General features: G+C 45.2%; 1 protein-coding gene across 1 annotated transcript in view; it reads right to left on the bottom strand.

Annotated features, from left to right (window-relative positions):
- The window catches only part of LOC126178419 (translation initiation factor IF-2-like), a 124,783-nt gene that overhangs the window by 55,250 nt on the left and 43,100 nt on the right, over positions 1-26,433 (bottom strand). Inside the window, exon 3 of the mRNA XM_049924534.1 lies at positions 11,158-11,485. Within this exon, the coding sequence (XP_049780491.1) occupies positions 11,158-11,485 (328 nt within the window). The remainder of the gene's footprint in view (positions 1-11,157; positions 11,486-26,433) is intronic.

Here is a 26,433-nt window from a genome sequence, read left to right on the forward strand (position 1 = left end):
TACCTCGGACGTTGTCTCCTGCAGTCGGAGACGAAATGTCGGGGGAGATTTTTATACATTGACCATGGCCTATCAGCCCGGAAGTTTTGAGCGAGGAATGTAACTCCATCTTATGGTGGAGTATGGGACTACGCCTGTTCAATGTTCAATAAAAACAATACCAGTCGACGTTATATACGTTTATTTCTAGGCAACCAGTTTCGACGTTACACTACGTCATCTTCAGGCCAAAAATGGTATATTTGTAACACGAAGGTTACTGGATTGGAACAGTTTTGGCCTGAAGATGACGTAGTGTAACGTCGAAACTGGTTGCATAGAAATAAACCTATAGAACGGCTATCGGTTTTGTTTTTATTGAATTTTAAGTGAAGAGTTGCACGTCTGTTCGCCTGTAGACATGTCCTCAGCCAAGGGCCATAAATGTCGAGGGTGAAAGACCAATCACGGGACGCGCACGGGCCAATAGATACGTAACTGTTGAGTAACTGACCGCCTAGATGGACCGAGGGGCTATCAACAGTGTCTCCTCTACGACTACTCAGCGAGCGTTGCTGTGTGCGGGCTTCCACAGCAGGTGTCTAGATCATGCACCCATACTGACTGCTGTTCATCGCCAGTACAGTAAATAAACATCCAGTGAGTGGCGACAGGTGGCCTTTACAGGTGATTCGCGTTTTACAATCCATCGGACAGATGACTATTGGGGTGTACGACGTGAAATCTCTGAAAGCAATCGTCGTACAACAATCGTTGGGAGGGTCCAAGCCGAGGTCATTTCCTGGTTGATCTTGTCATTCTGGAAGGCACGTTGGAGCAGCACAAGTGTACATCTGTCCTTCATACATCTATCCTTGGGGACGATGATCACCCCTACAAGCAGTTTGTTTTTCCCCAGCAGGACAATGGAATGTGTCACGCAGCTCACAGTGAAGGCCTATATGTGTGGTTCGAAGAGCAGCAAGGTGAGTTGACCGTACTCCCCCGGCCACTGAACACCGTCCAAAATCTGTGGGATCGCCTCGATCGGGCTCTTCGCGCCATGAATCCTCAGCTGAGAAACCTGGTGCAGCTGGCCGCGGCACTCTAGTCGGCAGGCTCCACATCCCTGTCGGTCCTTCCAGAACGTCACTGACTCTCTTCTTGCACGTCTTTCAGTCGCCAACTGGTTATTCAGTCCTTCGACAGCTGGTCACATTAGAGTGACTGGACAGTGCGACCCACGGGAGAACTACGGAGATGCAGAAAGCCCGAACATACAGTTGCCAACTGGTTATTCAGTCCTTCGACAGCTGGTCACATTAATGTGACTGGACAGTGCGACCCACGGGAGAACTACGGAGATGCAGAAAGCCAGAACATACAGTTGCCAACTGGTTATTCAGTCCTTCGACAGCTGGTCACATTAATGTGACTGGACAGTGCGACCCACGGGAGAACTACGGAGATGCAGAAAGCCCGAACATACAGTTACGAACTGGTTATTCAGTCCTTCGACAGCTGGTCACATTAATGTGACTGGACAGTGCGACCCACGGGAGAACTACGGAGATGCAGAAAGCCCGAACATACAGTTGCCAACTGGTTATTCAGTCCTTCGACAGCTGGTCACATTAATGTGACTGGACAGTGCGACCCACGGGAGAACTACGGAGACGCAGAGAGCCCGAACATACAGTTGCGAACTGGTTATTCAGTCCTTCGACAGCTGGTCACATTAATGTGACTGGACAGTGCGACCCACGGGAGAACTACGGAGATGCAGAAAGCCCGAACATACAGTTGCCAACTGGTTATTCAGTCCTTCGACAGCTGGTCACATTAATATGACTGGACAGTGCGACCCACGGGAGAACTACGGAGACGCAGAGAGCCCGAACATACAGTTGCCAACTGGTTATTCAGTCCTTCGACAGCTGGTCACATTAATGTGACTGGACAGTGCGACCCACGGGAGAACTACGGAGATGCAGAAAGCCCGAACATACAGTTGCGAACTGGTTATTCAGTCCTACGACAGCTGGTCACATTAATGTGACTGGACAGTGCGACTCACGGGAGAACTACGGAGATGCAGAAAGCCCGAACATACAGTTGCCAACTGGTTATTCAGTCCTTCGACAGCTGGACACATTAATGTGACTGGACAGTGCGGCCCACGGGAGAACTACGGAGACGCAGAGAGCCCGAACATACAGTTGCCAACTGGTTATTCAGTCCTTCGACAGCTGGTCACATTAATGTGACTGGACAGTGCGACCCACGGGAGAGCTACGGAGATGCAGAAAGCCCGAACATACAGTTGCGAACTGGTTATTCAGTCCTTCGACAGCTGGTCACATTAATGTGACTGGACAGTGCGACCCACGGGAGAACTACGGAGATGCAGAAAGCCCGAACATACAGTTGCCAACTGGTTATTCAGTCCTTCGACAGCTGGTCACATTAATGTGACTGGACAGTGCGACCCACGGGAGAACTACGGAGATGCAGAAAGCCCGAACATACAGTTGCGAACTGGTTATTCAGTCCTTCGACAGCTGGTCACATTAATGTGACTGGACAGTGCGACTCACGGGAGAACTACGGAGATGCAGAAAGCCCGAACATACAGTTGCCAACTGGTTATTCAGTCCTTCGACAGCTGGTCACATTAATGTGACTGGACAGTGCGGCCCACGGGAGAACTACGGAGACGCAGAGAGCCCGAACATACAGTTGCCAACTGGTTATTCAGTCTTTCGACAGCTGGTCACATTAATGTGGCTGGACAGTGCGACCCACGGGAGAACTACGGAGACGCAGAGAGCCCGAACATACAGTTGCCAACTGGTTATTCAGTCTTTCGACAGCTGGTCACATTAATGTGACTGGACAGTGCGACCCAGGGGAGAACTACGGAGACGCAGAAAGCCCGAACATACAGTTGCCAACTGGTTATTCAGTCTTTCGACAGCTGGTCACATTAATGTGACTGGACAGTGCGACCCACGGGAGAAATACGGAGACGCAGAAAGCCTGAACATACAGTTGCCAGCTAGTTATTCAGCCTTTCGACAGCTGGTCACATTAGTGTGACTGGACAGTGCGACCCACGGGAGAACTACGGAGACGCAGGAAGTCCGAACATACAGTCGCCAAATGTCACGCAAAACCCTGTGTAATCATGTTCCATATTGCCCACCCCCCACGAGGGGAGAGTTCGCAAGTGTGGTTCAGGAACGTGACTGTGGACGGGAAATTAGTCTGTAGGCGGACAAGGGTGCAGGAAGTAAAAGTCTTAGTGGTGATTTGGAACAAGGAACGTACAGGGTGTAAGAAATAACTGTTCACAGCGTCCCACGTAGAGGGAGTCGGCACGAACAGTTTGATAAAGGACAATTGTAGTCTATCAAGCCGGAGAAAACCTGAAACTTGTCTAACAAAGCCAGCTATGCTGCAACATATGTGCGCTGTGAAAGATTTTGAGTATCCTCTCACACTGATAGGCCACCAGCTTAGTATGTTTTAACCGTATATTGTTCATATCTTTTTCTCGTTGAAGTCATCCTTGAATATTAAATATACCTTGTTCTTGCACTTATAAATTGTGAAACTGGCATTCCTGTAAAATTCTCCTCCAAATATAGTGAATTTCACCAGCATATAACTAACAATTAATTCGTTTTGCAATAGTTCTTTGCTTTTCAACTGATTAATATTTTCAGATCACTCATGCTGAAGGTTCTGATCGCGTGTATAATGGTACACCATAGGCTACAACGTCAGCATCTGAAAGTATATCTCGGCACACGTTTGCTAGTGAGCCAGACTTTCGACATACTGTTGGTTACATTAACGAGGTTACGCATTTGCTCTTTGTACTTTGCGTTTTATAATCTCGTTGGCATAGCCCAGTGTGTTGAACGCATGGCTCATTAGTGAGCATGTGCTGTCATATATCTTCAGACGTTGGCGTTGTAGCCTACAGTGCACGTATACACAGATTGTTTAGCATGAGTAACCTGTAGAAGGTTGTCTAGCAACCGAAACTGGTAATCAGTTATAAAACAATGCATTACTGCGAGCCGCGAGGGATTAGCCGAGCGGTCTTAGGCGCTGCAGTCATGGACTGTACGGGTGGTCCCGGCGGAGGTTCGAGTCCTCCCTCGGGCATGGGTGTGTGTGTTTGTCGTTAGGATAATTTAGGTTAAGTAGTGTGTAAGTTTAGGGACTGATGACCTTAGCAGTTAAGTCCCATAAAAATTCACACACACACATTATTGCGATCAAGACAAAACATTTTATAAAGTTTTATGTACAAGTTCTAGGACTACATCACATCACGTGTTTCCGTCAGCTGATACCAGGTCTTACTAAACCGTTTTGTATTCCTGGCGTTCTTATTATGGAACTAATGTAGTTGTAAAGGTTAAGTTTTGATCGAATTGGGTACATCATTAATTGATACATAATGTTTATTTCATTAACCTTACTAGATGTTAACTTAAAGATGTTAAAGAGATAAATTGAGACCCGCTAATCCGGTGGCGTAAAAGGGCGAAAATGTGTTCAGAATCTCAACCTGCGTGCATGGGCTATAGCTTAGGTGGTTTCTGTAGGCCTTCTGAGGTAGTTTCTCGCCTTGATAGCCTACAAGTGTCCTATATTAAATTGTTCGTTTGGATGGCCTCTACACCACTGTGGTACGTTGTGAACAGTTGCCCTTCACACCCAGTATATGTGTTAAGTTCCATTTTGTTTTGAAATTATGTGAACATAACAATTAGACGAACCCATTAACAATGATACCTAATATTCAAAATATCATAAACTGTCAACACTTTTTATTGTGTCAGCTTCTACGTCCCAGTTGCCTGTTCCTAAAGACGACGAGTTTGAGAAATGCGACACAGCAACAACAGTGAATCATAAATATGTGAGCGACGTGGTGCAAAAATCTTTCGCCACTATTTGGGCGGCATACGTATGAATTAGCAGCGTTACTTGTAGGCTGGGACTAAAATATTTCAGCAATGCTGAACTTCAGTCGCCAATAACAAGGAGGCTGTGTCTCACCAACCGCTTACATCTGTTTACAAAATTTCAACGACTATCTTTAAAGCGAGGAATGGTGGTGGTGATTAGTGGTTAACGTCCCGTCGACAACGAGGTCATTGGAGACGGAGCGCAAGCTCGGGTTAGGGAAGGATTGGGAAGGAAATCGGCCGTGCCCTTTCAAAGGAATCATCCCGGCATTTGCCTGAAACGATTTAGGGAAATCACGGAAAACCTAAATCAGGATGGCTGGAGACGGGATTGAACCGTCGTCCTCCCGAATGCAAAAGCGAGGAATCTGAGGCGTTATGTTCAGCCCGCGCTTCATAAGCGTATTAAAGGGGTAGAAGTCCTAATAAGTAGTGCAGTGCGAAGGACTCATCCATGAACTTCATAGTGGTTTGCGGAGTGTAGATGTAACCGTTATTAATAGGCCAAATATTTTACGTAGATTACAAAACAAGAATGCAGACATCGCAGGCGCCCATCGGATTAACGCTGAGGACTGTTTAAATTCTCTCTTATTTGACGATGGTCTAAATGCAGCTGTGTTTGCTTAACAGATGATAGGTTTGGGTTCCGTCTGTTGATACACACCAAAAAATTCTTCTTTTATTACGTTTCTTGTTTCTGTGGTTTCCCTAAAGTACTTGAGGCGAATACCAGACTGGTTCCTGGAGAAATATACCGCCAGTTTTCTTCCCTATTTTTTCCCCATGTCCGAGCTTATGCCTCGTCTCTAATCAAATGGTTCAAATGGCTCTGAGCACTATGGGACTTAACATCTCTGGTCATCAGTCCCCTAGAACGTAGAACTACTTAAACCTAACTAACCTGAGGACATCACACACATCCATGCCCGGGGTAGATTCGAACCTGCGACCGTAGCAGTCGCGCGGTTCCTGACTGATGTGCCTAGAACCGCGAAACCACCGCGGCCGGCCCACGTCTCTAATGATTTCATCGTCGTATTCTCTGATAAACTCTTTTTTTGCCTGCGCCATCTCGTTCCATGTAACACCGCCCATGTCTACACGTAAGTTTAGATACGAATTGACCGTGTCTTTTGTGCTAAAGCCCGGCTCGTAACGCATATTTAAAAAGAAAAGTGTTCCTAGTAAGCTTTATTAAGAGCCCTCCCGGTTAGCAGTGCGGTTTAACGCACTGCTTTCCGGGCGGGAAGGCGTGCCGTGCCCGGCACGAATTCGCCCGGCGGATTAGTGTCAAAGTCCTCATTTCGAGGAGCGAGTGTGCGAGTATCAATATGAGTGGCATAAATGGCCGTTACTTTTGACTTTTTACACCGCCAGTGGACAGTATTTTAGGTAAATTTTAACTTGATACTTCTACGCGTTCCTGAGGAAAAGAGGTCTTGGACAACAAAATGATCCTACTGAGGTTCCGTTTTTGCCAAATGAGTGACGGACCACCAAAAAAGAACAGAATTGTGAAGAACGTGGATGGTTGCAAGCTCCGGAAAAGAAGGTTTTATTTGGAAATCGTGCAGCGGAATCACTTGGTTACACGAGTGTTTCAGTCTTACACGGGAATGAAGGCTTTCTCGGAAAACTCCATTGATCAAATAAATCAACCGAGTAGGAGGGTCTTCTTATAACAACCTTTCAACGATTTTTCTATACGTCGTCTTCAAGCGATATTGTCAGACATTGACAAGTAGGAAGTTCGTTGAAACATTTCTGCGGTACGAGGCTGCCCTACCACTCGCCTGATATCCCTAGAAGCTTTACACTCAGAATTTATATCTTACCTAACCAGTCATATTGGGGCGTACAACCTAACATGGAATGCTGATCACGGTGCATCTATGCGAAATCGAAGGCGAAGGAGTAGCGGTGAAATCGTAGTCCTATGTCACACATCGCCAGAACTGCGCGCAGGTCAGGCTCGACTTGGCTGAGTGAATGAAAGGACACGGAGTAATCTTATCAGTGCTGCACGCAATTACTGGCGTCGGAGATATTAATAGCTGCGGGGTCCCTGGGATTGCAGGGTGAGGCGGTGAATAGGACCTCTCTGGCTGGTCCTCGCTGTCCGCTCACGTGCGGGTCGCTAATTACAGTCTCCGGTAATGAGGCTGACTCGGCCGGCAGCGGCGCCACGGACAAGTGATTAATACCCGTGCCGCTTGTCTGCCTAGTCGTAGAGGGGATCGCTGCCAGCGCCGCAAATCGCCCGTGCCGTCGGGTCAGAAAGCAGCGTATGAGGAGCAGAACTGGCAGTAATTAGGATGATTAACTCAGCAGAATTAGGCAAACATTTGTGGAAGGGTAACACCCCAAAAGAATGGTCTGAGACCAAATTCAGAAATATGTAGAACAGGGTGCTTGCAGTACGTGTTAAGACTGTATGAAGGCGTCGTATATGTAGGTTCTGCAGTGCTGTCTCGTGTGTGATTGTAGATGTCAGTGTAACGCGAATCTGAGAGAACGAAGAGCCAGCAGAGATGTGGCAAATACGAGGGACGTTCCGAAAGTAAGTCTCGTCATTGCTTTTGAAGAGGAATTGGTACTACACGTGACACAAACAAATGCCGTATGAGTGGAGAGGAGGAGGGGGGGGGGTCACTAGTGTATAACGTCCCATCGACAACGAGGTCATTAGCGACCGTACAGAAGCTCGGATTAGGAAGAATGGCAGAGGGAAATGGACCGTGCCCTTTCAATGAAACCAGTCCGGCACTGACCTGAAGCGATTTAGGGAAATCACGGAAAGCCTGGATCAGGATGGCCGGACGCGGGTTTGAACCGTCCCAAATTCGGATCCGGGACGATAAGGCTGTTTGGTTGGTTTTTGGGAGGGGAACAAACAGCGAGGTTAATGATCTTAGGGATGGATGGGGTAGGAAGTCGGCAGTGCCCTTTCAAAGGAACCATCTCGGCATTTGCTTGAACCGACTTAGGGAAGCCGGCCGGTGTAGCCGAGCGCTTCTAGACGCTTCAGTCTGGAACCGATCGAACGCTACGGTCGCAGGTTCGAATCCTGCCTCGGGATGGATGTGTGTGATGTCCTTAGGTTAGTTCTAAGTTCTAGGGGACTGATGACCTCAGATGTTAAGTCTCATTGTGCTCAGAGCCATTTTTTTGACTTAGAGAAATCACGGAAAACCTAAATCAGGATGTGAGTGCAGTGTGCGAATCACTGCGCCACCTCGCTCGGTCCAGCGTAATACGGAAATGTAACTCATTCAGGAAGGAAGTGGCCTATACGGCGCTTGTTCGATCGATTATTGAGTATTGTTCATCGGTCTGGGATCCCTACCAGATACGACTGACAGAAGAGGTAGAGAAGATCTAACGAAGAGCGGCACGTTTCGTTACGGGATCGTTTAGTTGGCATGACTGCGTCACGGAGATGCTCAACAAATTCCAGTGGCAGATGTTACAAAAGAGGCGTTATGCATCAATGCATCATGGAGAGATTTACTATTGACATACAGAGAGAGTACTTTCCCGGAAGAGTCGGACAACATATTACTTAACTAACCCCCCCCCCCCCGCACCTCCCTCCCCCCCCCCCTCCCCGTCCTCCTCCATATGTCTCGTGTATTGACCATGAGGAGAAAATTCGAGAAATTAGAAAAGTAAAGCTGCGAGGACGGGGTGTGAGTCTTGCTTGAGTAGCTCAGATGGTAGAGCACTTGCCCGCGAAAGGCAAAGGTTACGAGTTCGAGTCTCGGTCCGGCACACAGTTTTAATCTGCCAGGAAGTTTCAGAGACGTTATTGTTGGAAGTGCCATTAATAATGAAGCATCATGTTTTGATTGTGATCATACAAGTACAGAAACACAGCATAATGTTTAACTAGTAGAACTGTAGTCAACAAAAACCATTTCTGATATCTCTTACGTCTTTTTACAAGATAATAACAATCCAGTCAGGACTGAAGTCCACAACAACAACAACATTAAATTCAAGAAAAATAGTGTCTCAGTACCATTTCTTACACTACTCTGTACGCAGAATAAGATGTTGCAAATTTAACTGGAGCTTCCTGCACGATTAAATAAAAAACGGCAACATCAACAAGAGGTCTTTGTGAAACTGAAGTAATACACATGGCTGGTCTCTCAGGTGAAGTACGGCATGCCGTCCATCAGTTACGGTGTTTTCTCTTTTGCATTCATCTGTGTGAGTGTACGAATTTGTAACAGTCATTGGAGATCATAGAGCATTCGCAGATCTTACACACCTGCATTAACAACAATGTTTATGGGACATCTTTAAAATAAAATAATTGGAGCCAGCCGCGGTGGCCGAGCGGTTCTAGGCGCTTCAGTCCGGACCGCACGACTGCTACGGTCGCAGGTTCGAATCCTGCCTCGGGCATGGATGTGTGTGATGTCCTTAGGTTAGTTATGTTTAAGTGGTTCTAAGTTCTAGGGGACTGATGGCCTCAGATGTTAAGTCCCATAGTGCTCAGAGCCATTTGAACCATAGTAAGCATTGGAATTACGTGGAATGCTATAACTGACTCGATAATATTGTGCAAATTTTGCAGAACAAAGGCCTTACTCTTGCTCTCTTTCCTTCATTTCTCTGTAACTGAAAAATATCCGACAAAGCTCGAGAAGCCATGCACATTCACCAATCACTTGTCTGCTATGTCTTCATACTAAACGGAGAAGACCTCGACTGTTGACGTTTGGAACTCCAAACGAAGACATTGGTTGGCACACAGGTCACGCGCCCTGTAGTAAAGAATGTCTGAAACATTTTTTCCATGATCTGAAGCTGATACAAGTCTAGGGATAAACAACAGAGTACCGAGAGCAGAACAATAGTAGAACACGTTTTGTGGAAAAATGGCACTTACAAGGGAACCTCCCCATCGCACCCCCCTCAGATTTAGTTATAAGTTGGCACAGTAAATAGGCCTTGAAAAACTGAACACAGATCAATCGAGAAAACAGGAAGAAGTTGTGTGGAGCTATAAAAAAAAATAAGCAAAATATACAAACTGAGCAGTCCATGTGCAAGATAGGCAACATCACACAGTTTTACAGCTCAGAAGCGCGGTGGTCCCGTGGATAGCGTGAGCAACTGCGGAGTAAGAGGGCGTTGGTTCAAGTCTACCCTCGAGTGAGAAATTTTTCTTTCTTTATTTTTGCAAAGTTATGATCTGCCCGTTCGTTCATTGACGTCTCTGTTCACTGTAATGAGTTTAGTGTCTGTGTTTTGCGACCGCACCTCAAAACCGTGCGATTAGTAGACAAAAGGACATGCCTCTCCAATGGGAACCGAAAACATTTGATCGCAAGGTCATACGTCAACCGATTCCTCCACCGGAAAACAAGTCTGATATATTCTATACGACACTGGTGACGGCATGTGCGTCACATGACAGGAATATGTTGTCGACCCACCTAACTTGTCCACTTGACGAATGGGTAAAAAGATTCTTCTACCTTGCCCGATTTAGGTTTTCTTGTGGATGTGATAGTCACTCCCAAAAAAGTGATGAAAATGTAAGAGTTTGTCACAAACTGCAACAAATGAATGCAACAGTTTCACGGTCGCACAGTTTTCCATGTGTTCTGTCAGAACATATGTTTTTAACGTTTTCAAATTTTATCGTGCGTAGACCGTCAAATCCTGCATATCTCCAAGCAAATCTGAACATGTCCTGGAATTTTGGAGAGCAAAGTTGATTATGTGTGAGTGCCTGAACGTTGATAATTGTCTGAAAATAAAAAATTTTCACTCGAGGGAAAATTTGAACCAAGGACCTCTCGTATCGCAGTTCCTTACGCTAACCACGGGACCACGGCGCTCTTGAGCTCGTAAGTTCTTGTTATGTTGCCTATCTTGCACATGGAGTACTCAGTATGTATATTTTGCTTATTTTTTTCATAGTTCTACACAACTTCTTCCTGTTTTCTCGATTGATCTGTGTTCAGTTTTTCAAGGCCTATCCACTGTGCCAACTTATAACTAAATCTGAGGGGGGTGCGATGGGGAGGTTCCCTTTTAGAACGTTGACAATTCCACTTTTCATCTGAGGATTTCTCAGAATTCGAACTGCAGCTGGTAAATCGGGTGTGTCCCGTGAGCCCCTTCACGGTTTGGTAATGCGGTAATCCGACGAAATGGCAGAACGCACAGCCGTGGCAGCGGCGTTGCCGGTGAGGGCGGGGTGGCGGCAGCGTCTAACACAGAGGCGGCTGCGTGCCGCGTGCTGCGTGCTTCCGGGCGGTCCCCGAAGAATAGGCGCGGGCCTGCGGACGGCCGCATTAGGCGCGCAGACAAAGCCGCGCAGCGCGGCGCGGAGAGGCCGCCGGATAATCGGAAGCAACGGGGTGCGCGGCGCGCCGACCGCAATAAACCAGCCTTTGCGGGCGACCACCCGCGCTCCAGGCCTGCCAACTCTCCCCGCAGCCGCACCGAACGCGGCTGAGTTACTTCTACACGAGGAACGCCGTGCCCTTGCTCTGAAAAACACTGCGCGTTTCCACTATCGCAAATATCCTCGTAAAAAACACAAACCTCATTTTTGTCGTCACCATCGGTCTCCCAGCGCTTGTATACAGCGCTTCTAGCGTTTTCCCCATTGCTGGAAGCAGGGCTGTAAGTCTGCTGGCTGAATCTTAAAACTACAAAATCGTAGAAGTAAAACAGTTTCTGCGCCAGTCACTTGTTTATTTTGGCACTACGGATTTCGATGGTTCACCCCCTTACCTTCAGGTGGAGAACTGACGTCCCTCTCTGCAATGCTCTGTTATGACTCATTGATCTCCCTGAAGCAATTCACTCTTTCTGTCTCATGGGGCCGGCCGGGGTGGCCGAGCGGTTCTAGGTGCTTCAATCTGGAACCGCGCGACCGCTACGGTCGCAGGTTCGAATCCTGCCTCGGGCATGGATGTGTGTGATGTCCTTAGGTTAGTTAGGTTTAACTAGTTCTAAGCTCTAGGGGACTAATGACCTCAGAAGTTGAGTCCCATAGTGCCCAGAGCCATTTAAACCATTTGATACTAGTAGGCTCTCTTTGCTATTCGTATAATTTCGAGAGGAATGCTCTCTTTTCCTGTGCCCTTCTGCTCCGTACGTTCAACTTGCTTTTAGCTCGCGTAGATATAACAAAGTGACCCGACAGTGTTTATACGTGTAACTTATTCTGTGGACAAAGGACGTACTGCTGATATTAAGGAGAACATCGCAGCAATCACAGTTACTTACAGCGCACATGATGTATGTTGGAGCCAAGATGAAGCAATGAACTAAAATATAATAATTCTAAAAGGAGGAAGAGTGATGGAGAGAGAAAGTGGTGAGAACGGAAAGATGGGCAGGGAAGGTCTGGAGGGGGAGAACGGGAAGGGCAGATAGAGAATCGTAAAAGCCGGAGCCAAGGAAGGAGAGATATTGTTTTTGCAGAGCCCTTAGCTCCACCGCTTTTTGCAGGGGGGAGTTCCCGCTTTTGAAGTGGCCAAATCAAATATTCGTCCGGCGCGCAGCAACTGTGTGGGGGCGTCGCCGCGTCACGCACACGCGTGCGCCTTGAAATACTGGGGCGGCCAACTGACTTATTAATGGAGGGCCGGGGAACAGGACCTCATTAGCACAGTGCAGTAAAACCCGGCCACCGGGAGAAAGTACAGCTTTCTGCAGCTGCCGCGAAACTCAGAGAGAGAGAGAGAGAGAGAGAGAGAGAGACAACGGGTCGCACGTTACGGAGTACCTAAAGGTGTCCTGACACCGCGCAAAAGATACGACAGTAATTTACACGAATACTAGCAGAAATAGTTCCAGCACATTTTAGACAGAGGGATCTGAGATGAGACGAGGAGAATCTTACAAGGGACGTCTCTCGGCTAGAACCGGAATTTGTATTTAAACATTTGTACACAGATCCGTCTCAGAATTGTAACAACGCCTGGGACGGCGTGTAATTGTGTTGTTCTTGGTTTGTACACAACAGCGCTTGCAGTCTTGGAGGAGGAGGAGGAGGGGGGGGGGGGAGGGTTAACACTCCAGTCAGTCAGTTACCTCGGCAAGTAGTTGACGTGTTTGGTATGCATGTCTCAGTATTGTCATACATATGCAGCAAGAATGACCGAAGCCATTGATGCTAAGAACATTTTAAATATCGTGGAATGCTAGTTAAGACGGCGTTATCCAACGGAAGACGGTGTAGAACAACATGGTGACAATTTCGCAATGGTTTTGGTGGATCTGAGTATTCAAGAACAATGAATATTCATTTGAAGTTATAATCGACAGGGTAGTGGATGAAGAAAACGACTTTATAGAACTTTACGCGATTAACAGAGTTCAAGAGTGTGGTGCTTGGGACAGTGGCGTAAACAGTATTCCTCCAGGGGAAGTTAAAGAGCTCTGGTGATTATAAACATTCACCAAAAAACAAATCCAATACTATTAGCATTTGAACACAGTTTTCAGAAGAACGTCTTGAACGTATTTATAATGATTGTTCGAAGAAATTTCGGGACTGCAGCCGGTAGTCGTAAACTTAGTTTGCTGCAATCCCGAAATCTCTTCGAACATTCGATTCGTCGGGAAAATTTTAAATTTCACGCTATGATGATTACCATACACCTCCACGTAAAGTTGGGACCTACAGCTCGCTACTAAACAGATATCCACCTACAAAAAGCACTTCAAACATCAAATTAAAATTTGATTGTTTGGAGGAAAAAAGACGTAATGAACATCCATACCGAGGAAACAGGGCAATCAAAGAACTGCACATAAAAGAATACAGTCCATCCCAATCTGACATAGCAACAAATGAAGGAAAATATGTCTATTACTGGCACTTGACATTTTGCGCAATGCAAAAAGGAAGAGCAATTGCGCAACGAAGTTTAACTGTTCTGCAGCTTTCAAAGCACGTCTCAAGAAAGAATACAGAAAGTCCCATACACGTAACACTGCTTTCATGCCGGCCAGAGATGTACAGAAAGACCAAATATTTGCCAGGCTGAAGCTCACTTTGTCGAAGCATTAAATCAGAAAACTGCAAGTTTCCAGATACAATGACACTGCATTTTTCCAGGTACACTGAGATTTCATTTGCACCACTGATCAAATGGATTTAATTATAAAGTAACTTTTGGTGCTACACTATCTAAAAAGGGGAAAAATCAACAGCTGTCTTTGTCCAGTCTGCACACAACACAACCCATGGTGAAGAAGTTGAAAAAATCAGTCAACCAGTTGCAAAACAAAGGTTTATTAGCCAATAAACCTTTGTTTTGCAACTTGTTGTCTGATTTTTTTCAACCTCTTCAGACTTATACAGTTGCTGATCCGCAGCCATGTTTAAGATTTTGACAACTCATAGTTACACAATAGATGTTGGACTTTGATTGAGTAGACACCTAACAAAAAACCTGTATGCTTATATTCAGGAAAAAAAACTTTTGGCGTGGACGATAAAAAGGCTATGGAAGACAATCGTCCACCATCCATGCATCTGGTGGCCAATGCAAGTGGGAAAATGTCAAAAGATAATTTAAAATCCAATTTCGTAGATGTCGTTATGACAATGTCACAAATAACATTAAGTGAATACTACTTTGTGACACTTTGAGTGTTCACAAGGACACAACGACAGTAAAACATTCATTTGGGGGTAAAGACAGGCATGAACATTCGGCCAAAAACAGCAAAATACGTATAGCCTTTGGATGTATATTTCTTTCGACAATGTAATAACAGACTCTGTAAGGGCTCTTTACAGTGACTGCGAAATTAAATTAGGAAATAGAATTTTCACGCTGGAATAGCATTCTACTATACATAACCCACTGTCTCCTCCACTTTACCAGCCTATACTTCAGTATTCCTGGCAATCTGCTGCGTACAATATTAACACATATGTTGTTGAATTCAACAATGTCATTCAAGTAGCATTTGATTTAGCAGCTCAAGAATATGATTCCGAGGATTGGCCAGATATTGCCTTTGCCAAATCTGCATACTGTGATTTCGCGTATTACTTCATGCATTTTGTTGAGGAACCTCATGTGGATTTTTAAAGTCCGATTTTGGGCGAACTAAGAGTAGCACTATCGAATGCTTTCACCATCCTACTCAAAGTGATACGTAAAGCTTCTAAATACAATTAGAGCATCGAATTCCTGTTAAAGCGAACAGACTTCCCTTGATAGCAGTCACAGTTACAGAGCAGCTCCTAGTTGCATTTCTCTACTTCCTGAACAGTAATTTGTTAGTAAAGATCTGCCTTTTGCAAAACCCAAAATTTTTCTGTCGTAAACTTGTTTCAAAGCAGTTACGTCATATTGCGTAGATAATGCTGCACTTTAAAAAACGACATCATAGATCCAGCAATAGCGTTTGTAAAATATTTTTGTTTCACCAGTTTTGACGAAGCGACCTTCTTCAATGCACACATCAACAGTACATCACGTTAAAGTGAGTTTAGTTGCAGCATCAGTGATTTATCGTTTCTGCGCTTGCTGGCTGATAAAAAATGGATAGGCTAATAGATGTATGTGTATGTGACACATACTACATTTCAAAATAATTATTATTTATTCTTCAGTCTCAGTTGCCACCTTTAGTACTTTCCATGTTTTGATCTGTTTGGACCATCTTCAGATCTATGAAGTCGGTCCAGCAACCCCTTCGTGTCTGTGTGGAAGCTTACGTCACAGTGCAATTACGTAGGTTACATATCGCTACGAAACGTAATTTTAACTAACAGTTTTAATCGTCATACGAAGATGGTCGCTTGACCCTAAATGATTATCTGTGGGTAAACATACAGAGAATCCATAAATTATCTTTACAACTTAAGATTTTAATTACTTTAAAACTGTACTACATAGGATCAAATGATTTTCAACTTGAGAGATATCTCAAAGATTTCTTACTTTCCAGGTGACACAGTTATGGCACAAATTTGAACTTGAAAACCTGATAAAATGTAGACGCCACAGGAGAAAGCTCAGTGTGGAGCCTGGTTCATACAAGTGACGTCCGACACCGAAGTGCAAAGAAACTTTCCAAGTTGGTATGGAAGGCACCCACCGGCAAGACCAACTAACAGGGTTTGGCATACGTCATCACTGGTAAAAGGGTAGTGTTCTTCATAAAAAAAAAGGGGGCGGCTCGACCATCTATTTCAGACGGCAACGGCGACAACGAAGTTTACAAGGAGTCCGACAAAATCGGTGCGTACAGCGGTCTGAGAGTTGGAAATGAAACGATCAACGGTGCACAATGCCTCGCATAAGAGCTTACGGCTGTATCCCTACGATGTGCAGCTGCTCAGGCTTTAAAGCCTACGGACAAACCTCAGAGCCAACAGTGTGCAGTGAATATGATAAGGAAGACTGACGTAATGACTTTTTGGAGAGGCAAAGTATCTGGAAACTGAATTGTAAAAAACGTTCGTATATGACGTTCGCAGTATTCTTAAATTACACGTGTGCGGATTGATGCACAATTGCATCGTAGGTCCATTCTTTTTCATTGAGTCTGCTGTCATCGATGGTGTTTACCTGGACATGTTATAAGAGTTTGCTGTGTCACAACTGGAACACCTGCAACCTGTTGTCGTATTTCAGAGTGGGGCACCAACCCACGGGTGCCTATATATCCGTCAACTTCCGGATGAAAATTTTTAGGATAGGTGGACTGGACGAGAGTGTTCAGTTCGATGGCCACCACTATCCCCTGACGTCGCGCCACTATAATTCTTCCTGTGGAGTTTGGTAAAGGATTTGGTGTATGGAACTAAGTTTAGAGGCGATCAGATCTTGAAGGCAAGCATTCACAACGTGTTTAAACACGTCACTGTGGAGATCTTGACACTTACAACTAGACGTTGTCCATGCCACTAAGGGTACACACATTGATGTGTATGAAAGAGGAAACAAAACTTTATGAGTTATCTTCTCACACGTTGAAAACTATTTGTCAACTGTTTCCAAGGTATTAAAGTCTGAACTTGTAAAGATGATTTATGAATAACAACAGCTTTTGATGGCTCCGTTATGTTGTTAAAGCAGCATTACGTTAATGTTGCATCATTCCCATAGAGAAATTACTATTGCATAATTTACTAGAAAAATCAGGGCAGTCAGAAAATCCCTGACGATACTCGCAGATATTATATGTGCCGATCTTCTTTCTCTACTTGCTGGCTTCTCTCCATGTCTCCATGGGGTGGGCATCTTATTTTGAATTTGGAAATGTTAGTAGCAGTGGATGGCCATATAATTTTCCTCACATCACCGCTTCCCCCCCCCCCCCCCCCCCCTCGTATGGAATTCGTGTACCCCATCTGCCTGCGTCTGGTGTTACATTAAAATGTGAGAACGTTTTCTAAATGTTCCAATAAAATACGAGACTCCAGCCAGTCATCAACTACACTCCACGGTATTTGGACTGGGCACCTGCCAATCATTTCAGTGAGTCATCGACGACTGGGAAGTGGCCGTCGAAATATCATGGAGACGGACTCCGTGCAAACTCCAGCCATACCTTGTGCATGTTGTCATCTGTAACAGACGGGCAACCCGCCCCGTTTTTATGGACAACGCTACCTGTTTTCATAGATGACGCATGCCAAGCCCGAATAGTTGGTCGGGACTTTGGCTGCCTTCCATACAGTGTTCGAAAATTTTGTTGCACTTGGATATCGGACGTCTGTATGAACCAAGCCACACACTAAGCTTTCTACTGTGGTGTCTACATTTTATCATGTTTTCAAGTTAGATTTTGCGTCAAAACTGCGTCGGCTGGAACGTAAAAAACCTTATGAGTTATCTTATAAAATGTTCAAAACCATTTGTTAATTCCTAGTACAGTTTTACAGTTATTCAAGTCTTCAGTTGTAATGATAATTTATGGACACCCTGTATATTTACCAACTGACAATCAGTTAGGGTCATGAGACCATCTACGTGTGACGGATTAAAAGTGGAAGTGCAGTTGACGCTCTTCGATGGATCATCTGAGGATGGTTGCCAGGTGTCTACGCGAAAAGTCATGGAGCGTAGTTGACTACGACCAGCTACAAGCCCGAAATATTTTCCAACACTCAGTTCGATGAAAATTTTAAAATTCATTGTTTAGGTGGCGCGAAAAGTCAGAGCCCTTTAGAATCCTTAGATGCTTTAAGTAAGATATCCAGTGGCCTACAGGGCAGGTAAGCTCCACATGAGATTGCACAAATGTAAGAGAAACAACGTTATACAGTGCATAACGTCTTACTGAAATTACTCCGGGGACCCCAATTACACATGAAAATACGGGTAGCACACCTCACACGGATATGTTAATGAAGAGGTTCATTTAACTACGATATGAAGCTAGTGGTCACTAAAACGATTTGATTTATTACCGCAAGACGTCAAACAAATGATATTCCGCCTGAACCAAGCATATAAACAATAACAAGTGGACGAAGTGTTTAATTATGAACTACAGTCATGGGACAGGTGGGTGGATGCATCAAAGAATGACGATCGTGGATTCGGCCAGTGACTACGTAAATGGTTAGTGATTTGAAGGAAGAATTTCATAGAATTAAAGTACGAAAACGAACTGCCAAAGCAGACGGTAGGTGCGAACAGCTGGATGCGAACGTTTGTGCAATTAAACTGTGCTGTGTGGGCACGTTTTGATATCGACAGTTCCCGCTCGTTATTAGACTCCCTGGCCACAACAGCTTCTCGAGCGGTTTGTTGCCTACAGAGGACAGGTCTGCGGGCGAACATTTAAGTGCTGTCCCGGCTAGGAAACCCTCCCGAAGTGACGGCTGGTTGAGTGATGTGTTTGACAGGGACTGGAGTAAGCACCAAGACGTTGTGGCCGATAGTATCCTTGGTCCGATCCTGAAACTTTTGTTTCCGGTCTCGGCGGGTTCCTTGGGACTAAGTGTCGGCTGGAGCCGTGAAGATTGCTCGCTGAAAAAGTTGCACGATGCACGGAACCCGAGTTGTTCTCGGCATCTAAATTTTCAAGAAACCGCTGTCCACTGTGATGCCGGGTTGGGTTCCTGTCGGCCAGTTTAGAACCGGGTGCAGGTGCGTCTGCTGAAAAGCATTCGTCGGGTCCTGATTCTTAGAAAACTTGTCATAACACCTACTTGATGGAAGCCCTTGATCGTGTGGTTCTCAGCTTACTCTTCGACCTGCAAAAGATTATGGTGAGCATCTGGTAACCGTGTATATGATTCTGTCGTGTCGCGCAGTGGCTATTCTAGCTCGTCATCCTGGTTATCCTTCGTTAGATGTAAAACATCTTCATTCACGAACACACTACATGATCCCACTCAACTTACGTTTCTGTAAATTTGTGTGACTAAAGTAGTGAAGCTCGAGCTGTTTGACTAAGTTTTACAGAACCTATAATTAAAATTTGTTGTTTATTTTGAAATAGAGTGCTTTATGCACTACGTTCGTCTTTTTCAAGTATATTTGTACTATTTTAATGTCATTGTTAATTGGTGATTCATATGTTACCGGATAGCTTGATGTAACTGTTGTTTATATTGTAGGTCCATATAAAGAGGTGTGGCTACGATAAATGCCCTTATTCAGAGTGTCTATCTCTCTAATGGTGATCGCTCTCAACACTTAAGAGAAGAAAAAGCAGTTGCTTGGTTCTGAAACTCCAACTTGTGTCATTTTTTTAATTTAATGCTGTCTAAATGACGGAAGCAGTAGTCTTTCTTCCAATTACCTGCAGACCGTCACGTGATAGTGGATGGTTGATGTTAATGACGTATTAGCTATTTTCAATATGTTTTTGAAACTTGTAATGTGGAATATGCAGGTTAATTTTATACTCTTGTAGTCTGATTTGACTTCTGTGTTATGCATCTATCATTTTTTTAATTACTGTTCTTCTCACAAAATATTTTATTTAATTTCATTTAGTACTTCTGAAAGTTATGTAATATCTACCAACAGTTGTGTTGTTGGAAATTTTAATTAATTCTGTAATAGCTGCTCAAATTGTCTTGTTTCATTTTCTGTGTTTTAATGAAGTGGTTTGTGTTTTAATAAATACGTTAGTAAATTTGTTGCGCAGTATCCTTCCAGTCAACAATACCTCCTTACCACATTGCATAAACCCTGCTGTAAATCATCCACCCTCATCCCCCCCAGCTCGGAAATTGCATCGCCAAATCATGCGCTTACCACTTCTAAATGGTATGAGTGTGAAATAAGGCTGCAGTAATGCCTGGAATTTCTGAGTCAAGCGGAGCTCTGCAACTTCTCATTGATCTCCCTGAAGCAAGCGCCTTCTTCAGTCTCCTGGCAGCAAGTGTGCGTTGACTTTTCTCTCTTAAACTAATATCGTTCTGCCAGCATCTCGCTGGCCAATTGCAACAGACCTTGCGAGTTCCAACCAATGATAATTTACAAAGAAATTCGTACTTGTATAAATTTTCACACAGTTCATCACTAACGTTGTTGCACCGGAACAAAGGCGAAAAACTCTCCCACTACATGACAGGTTTTCACCCTAGCCAACCAAAAGGGTTGCACATAGACGAACGGTGGAAAATGCGCCCTCTACCAAAATAATTCCTGAGAGCCAATTACAGTCCCTCAAATGAACATACCTTTATGGCCGTCGACAACAGCTGATCCCACATTTTCAAGTGCTGGATGCTTCACCTGGCTTTCAGGTCTTTATCAAAAATGTTCAAATGGCTCTAAGTACTATGGGACTTAACATATGAGGTCATCAGTCCCTTAGACCTAGAACTACTGGCCGAGCGGTCTAAGGTGCTGCAGTCATGGACTGTGCGGCTGGTCCCGGCGGAGGTTCAAGACCTCCTTCGGGCATGGGTGTGTGTGTTTGTTCTTAGAATAATTTAGATTAAATAGTGTGTAAGCTTAGGGACTGATGACCTTATCAGTTAACTCCCATAAGATTTCACACACATTTGAACATTGTTTTTTAGAACTACTTAAACCTAACTAAGGACATCACACACATCCATGCCCGAGGCAGGATTCGAACCTCCAACCGTATCATCCGCGCAGCGCCGGACTTAAACGCCTAGAACCGCTCGACCACAGCGGCCGGCAGATCTTTATCTCGCCAAAAAAAGATGCACTCTAGTGTCTTCCGCAATGCAGTTTTTATGCCGTTCAGGCCTTCCTTCTACATGACTACTGTGTGGATGACGTCCATAACCTATACGCACCCAGGGGGTGCTTTCATCACAGAAAATGTTTATGGCACACTGCTCTTTTTAAATTAGCTTTCTGTCACGAGAAAAATAAAAAGAAATATATCCAAGAAAATAACAGCTCTCACTCGCTGATTTGCCTAGGAATGCCATTCGTGTATATGATATAAAGAACGAGACCTAAAACCGAGCCTTGCGGGATTCCTACTGTAATCAGCCGTCTCTGGCTGCACTTGTTTCCGGTCCTTACAACGAAGTGATGTATGTAAGGAAGGAGCCAATGACCCAGATTAGGTAAACTGGGCGCCCTATTTGATCTATCTTATAGATGAGACATCTTGCCAGACGCAGTCAAATGTTTTCCCTTTCAGAGAGTAAAGTCAGTGCACACTTGCTCCCATGAGACAAAATGGTTCAAATGGCTCTGAGCACCAGGGGACTTAACTGCTGAGGTCATCAGTCCCCTAGAACTAAGAACTACTTAAACCTAACTAACCTAAGGACATCACACACATCCATGCCCGAGGCAGAATTCGAACCTGCGACCGTAGCGGTCTCGCGGTCCCAGACTGCAGCGCCTAGAACGGCACGGCCACTTCGGCCGGCTACTAGTATCAAACATAGGTCTTAATTTCATGAAGAAATTTTTGAGAATTTACGTTTGGAGGACAGCATTGCGTGGCAATGAGAATGGACTGTGTGAAAACGAGCGAGGTGGCGCTTCAAGCAAGTGCCGGAATGGTAACTCTGATAGGGCACGGCGGATTTCTTCCTGCATTCTTCTCTTAACCGAGCTTGTGCTCTGTCTCTATTGACCTCGTTGTCGACGGGAAAATTTGGAAATTTGTGGTAAGTTCCTCTGGGAACAAACTGCTGAGTTCATCGGTCCCTAAGCTTACACACTACTTAATCTAACTTAAAGCGACTTACGCTAAGGACAACACACACACTCGCGCCCTAGACCACGCGGCTGTTGACGGGCCATTAAACACTAAACTCCTCCTGGTCTTACGGACAGAAGAGAACAGAAGCTTGTGAGCTGTCGTGCTACAGAAGAATGTTGAAAATTAGGTAGACTGAAAAGATGAACAATGAGGAGGGTATGTGGAGAACTGACGAGGAAAGGAATATATGTAAACACTGACAACAAGAGGGGACAGGATGATAGGGCATCTGTTAAGACATCAGGGAATGACTTCCATGGCACTAGAGGGAGGTGTAGAGCGTAAAAGCTGTAGAAGAAGAGAGAGGTTGGAATACATCCAGCAAATAACAGACGTTGCAAGTGTTGCTCTTAGGTGACAATAATTCGTGGCGAGCCTCATCAACCCAGTCAGGAAACTGATGACTAAAAAAAAAAAAAAAATAAAAAACTGGCCTTAGCCTGGGAAAGAAATTTTCGGAGAATTTGTCCCTAGAGCGCAGTATGCACGGAAGTGAAACATGGACTGATAATACAGGAAAGGAAGAGAATCCATGCTTTTGAGATGGAGCGGTACGAAGTATGAACTGATAAGAAAGAAGCTGACTGTCCATAGATTGGTGAGGAGAGGTAACTAGAAGAAGAGGACAGGGCCATAGCGCGTTTTTAAGACAACAGGGAGTAACTTCCATTATTTAGAACTGCGGAGGGCAAAAATTGCTGGAGTAGATAGATACTGGAATACATCCAACAAATAAGCGAGAGCACTGCGTGTAGGTACTTCTTTGTGATGAAGAAATTCACACACGGGAGTAAATTGTCGTGGGTGGTGGGCCAATTTCGAATTGGACTAGCCTTTTATTTCTAAATATAAATTGTCACTGGGCATACGTGTTTGTAATTCACTCTTCTCTAAAGCGAAAGAAGGGTTTTTTATTCTAAGATTAGTTTATGTCGATATTATTCCCATGGCCATACTTCCATAAATACTCTTAGAGTAGAATAGACGTTTCGAAGATACACACATTTGTAATTGCTTGAATTCGTCCAAAGTATGTATATTGCCCAAGGGAGTAAGGAGTAGGTACTAAAACTAGGCATCCCGTAGGCGCCAAGAAGATTTGCTGTTTACTAATTTATATGTTACTTTAAGATTCCATCTGGTCTGTCATATTTAGCAGTTTCATTTCTCACCAGTGTGAGGATGTGAAAAATTAAAAACTTCCCTACACAACTGACACTTACTGTTGGTAAAAAAATATTTCTCACATTATATTTTTAGCTGTACGAGATGTTTTTCGAAGTGTAAAGCTCTTTGGTGCAAAATAGTAACTAAGTCTCAGAAAAATAGCTTTGAATTTTTTAGTGTTCGTGCTACTTTACCAGGCTTGAAAGTAACTATGGCATACCTTTGGCATGATTTGAAAAAAAAACCTTATTTTTCGTGTTTCAGAGACAACTATAACCATTCAGAAAAGGTGGAGTCTAGATTCAAAGGTTTGGAACACCCCCATACAGATGATGCGGAATTCCTCTGTGATTTGGACTAATTATATGTTCTCGTTAAGTAGGATCTAAACCAAGCATGTGTTCACCCTGAATCATTTCTGTGAAGGACGAGTCATCTAATCGACAGACCAAGTATCGTAGAAGACCATATTTATGTTTGTCGTTTTCGTGGAGTTCGATCCATTGTTTTCTCAGTCATTTTTATAGGGAACATTATGGACGCTGAGTACAGTTTGCGTAGAGAGGACAAAAGAAAAGGCACTGAACCTAAATAACCACGACTGCCTTAAACGAGGGAAAAAAAGACGAAGTTTTGACGTTACACTCCAATTGACTACGTCCCGCCAAATGCGCCTGTGGTGTGAAAGCTTGAGCTACGGGCGTACTTTAGTTTTCGTGCTCTTTCCCGGAATTGCTGGAGGGGAGGTAATCTGCCAGCTCACTCTCAGTAATTACAGTGTCTCACGGGAAAATCTCCCCGGAATTCCTTGCCCCGGCGGCGTAATGCACGCTCTTTAGTTTAGGGACCCCCCATTCTTCTTTATATGTACAGCGATATTACATTAGCAAACAAAGAACAAACGCTGAGAGTGTCATTGTATACTGCCGGCCTGATACTGAAATCCCTTTTGTTCCGCCGCGCCGTCGCGCCGTGATGTAATCAAAATACGTTGCCAGTATTGTGTATTGTCTTACGCGCGGCGCGGCGTGCCAGGCCGGTGTTTTCGCTGCGCCGTGCTGTGCCCTCCTTTATTCGTTTCCCTTTTTTATGGCTCTGTTTGGAAGGGCAGGGCGCGCGCCGTGCCGGCAGAAGGGAAATAACAACATCGGCTGCGGAGTTAGGCCAGCGCGCACGCGCGCGGGTGCAAAATATCACCGCCCGCGCGGCAGACTAATGGCTTCTCGCGGGCAGCAGGGCACGCACGCCCTCCAAAGCCACCATATTAGCACGCGCCTAAAACCGGCAGTGTACCCATTTGGGTCTGGCCTTCTTTGGTACCGCCTTTGTTGCGCACACCAACTGCTACTTCAGTCATTCTGACCGAAGAAAATTTTCCCGCCAATGATATCACAATAAAGACGTTTGAAATACGGGGTCATTCGATAGTTGACTTTCTTTTCTCAGTGTATATTTATTCTTAAGCCTTAGGATTTTGTGACAGTATCAGTCAACATTCCTGTTACGTGTTTTTCTACGTACATTAAATGTATTCACAATTGAGAATGTGTACAACTGTCACTTGTAGAATGTAATGACGACAATGAGAAGTTCTGCAGGACTGGGACTCGAACCCGGATTTCCTGCCTACCGCGGATTACCACCTGTCTTCGGCTATCCGTGCACGACTCACGGCTGTAGTCGCCGCGGCGCCTGTTCCTTCGGACATGCATACGTTTCCAAATTAACTTTGCATCGTAATTCGGAATGACACAGGCACAGCAATGTATTTTTCTACATCTGGGGACCTAGAAAAGACGGAGAGGCTTCGTCCCGCAGTAGCCCTCAGTGGTTCGCAATCCCACAACAGGCCACCGCCGCCCCTCACCGAGCCCAGGGTTATTGAGCGGTTCGGCCCCCAGTGGTTCCCCCTGGGGACGTCTCATACCACACTAGTGTAACACCAAATGTTAGCGTGGTAGAGTAATTATGGCATACGCATTTGCGCAACAATCGCCTACGTAGGGTAACTGAGGCGGAATAAGGGGAACCAGCCCGTATTCTCCGAGGCAGATGGAAAACCGCCTTAAAAACCATCCACAGACTGGCCGGCACACCGGACCTCGACACTAATCCACCTGGCGGATTCGTGCAGGGGATCGGCACGCCTTCCCGCTCACGAAGCAGCGTGTTAGACCGCGCGGCTAGCCTGGTGGGCCATTTTTCTACATAGCCTCCACTGCGTTCTATGGTTCTACGCCAGAGTCGTATAAAGGCTCTTGTCGTAAACTCGAGCAATGTTTTCATTGCCTGAACTACGTTCTCATCATTACATTCGAAGTGTGTACCCGTTTTGTTAGTTGTATGCGTTGAAGCGTCGCTTCCTGGAAGGGGAGGTTCGCCAGCCCCGGATGCAATCCACCCGGAGGATTAAAGGTCAAGATCGGTATGCCGACCAGCCTGGATGCGATTTGTTAGGCAGTTTCCCACATGCCACTAGATGTGGCTGTCACATGAATGGCAAACATTTACAAAACTTTCACTCACTTTCCCATGAATAACACTGCATGCAGACAGTTCGGGTACACGTATTCCATCCCGGGAAGGAGGGGGGAAGAGGGAGGAGGGGGCTGTGGATGAGGGGGGAGGGGTGAATGGCGGGGGAGGGAGTGGCGAAAGGAAGGGTAGCTCTTAAACTGATCATGCCAAATTCGCACCAGAAACTGACGCTGATCATCTTCAAAGTGTGTCCCGCTCAGAGAATCCTTACGCGGCGCAGACACATGCATACCAAAGGGCGGTATCTCTGTAACGTGGATGAGGCAGCAATATTCAACCCAATTTGGCGAAATTTTCCACGCTTCTGAAACCTGTGTGTGGGCGTATATTGTCGTGTTGGCTCAAGACTCTTTTTGGATTGTTTTGAAACCAAAATCGTTGGAAACGGTCGTTGAATTACACACACGCGCCTGATTTAATTGCTGACCCTTTTGCTAACACGTACACGAGAATGAAATCAAATGGTTCAAATGGCTCTGAGCACTATGGGACTTAACATCTAAGGTCATCATTCCCCTAGAACTTAGAACTACTTAAACCTAACTAACCTAAGAACATCACACACATCCATGCCCGAGGCAGGAAT

This window comes from Schistocerca cancellata, chromosome 1 (genome assembly GCF_023864275.1).
Source record: "Schistocerca cancellata isolate TAMUIC-IGC-003103 chromosome 1, iqSchCanc2.1, whole genome shotgun sequence".
NCBI classification, from domain to species: domain Eukaryota; kingdom Metazoa; phylum Arthropoda; class Insecta; order Orthoptera; family Acrididae; genus Schistocerca; species Schistocerca cancellata.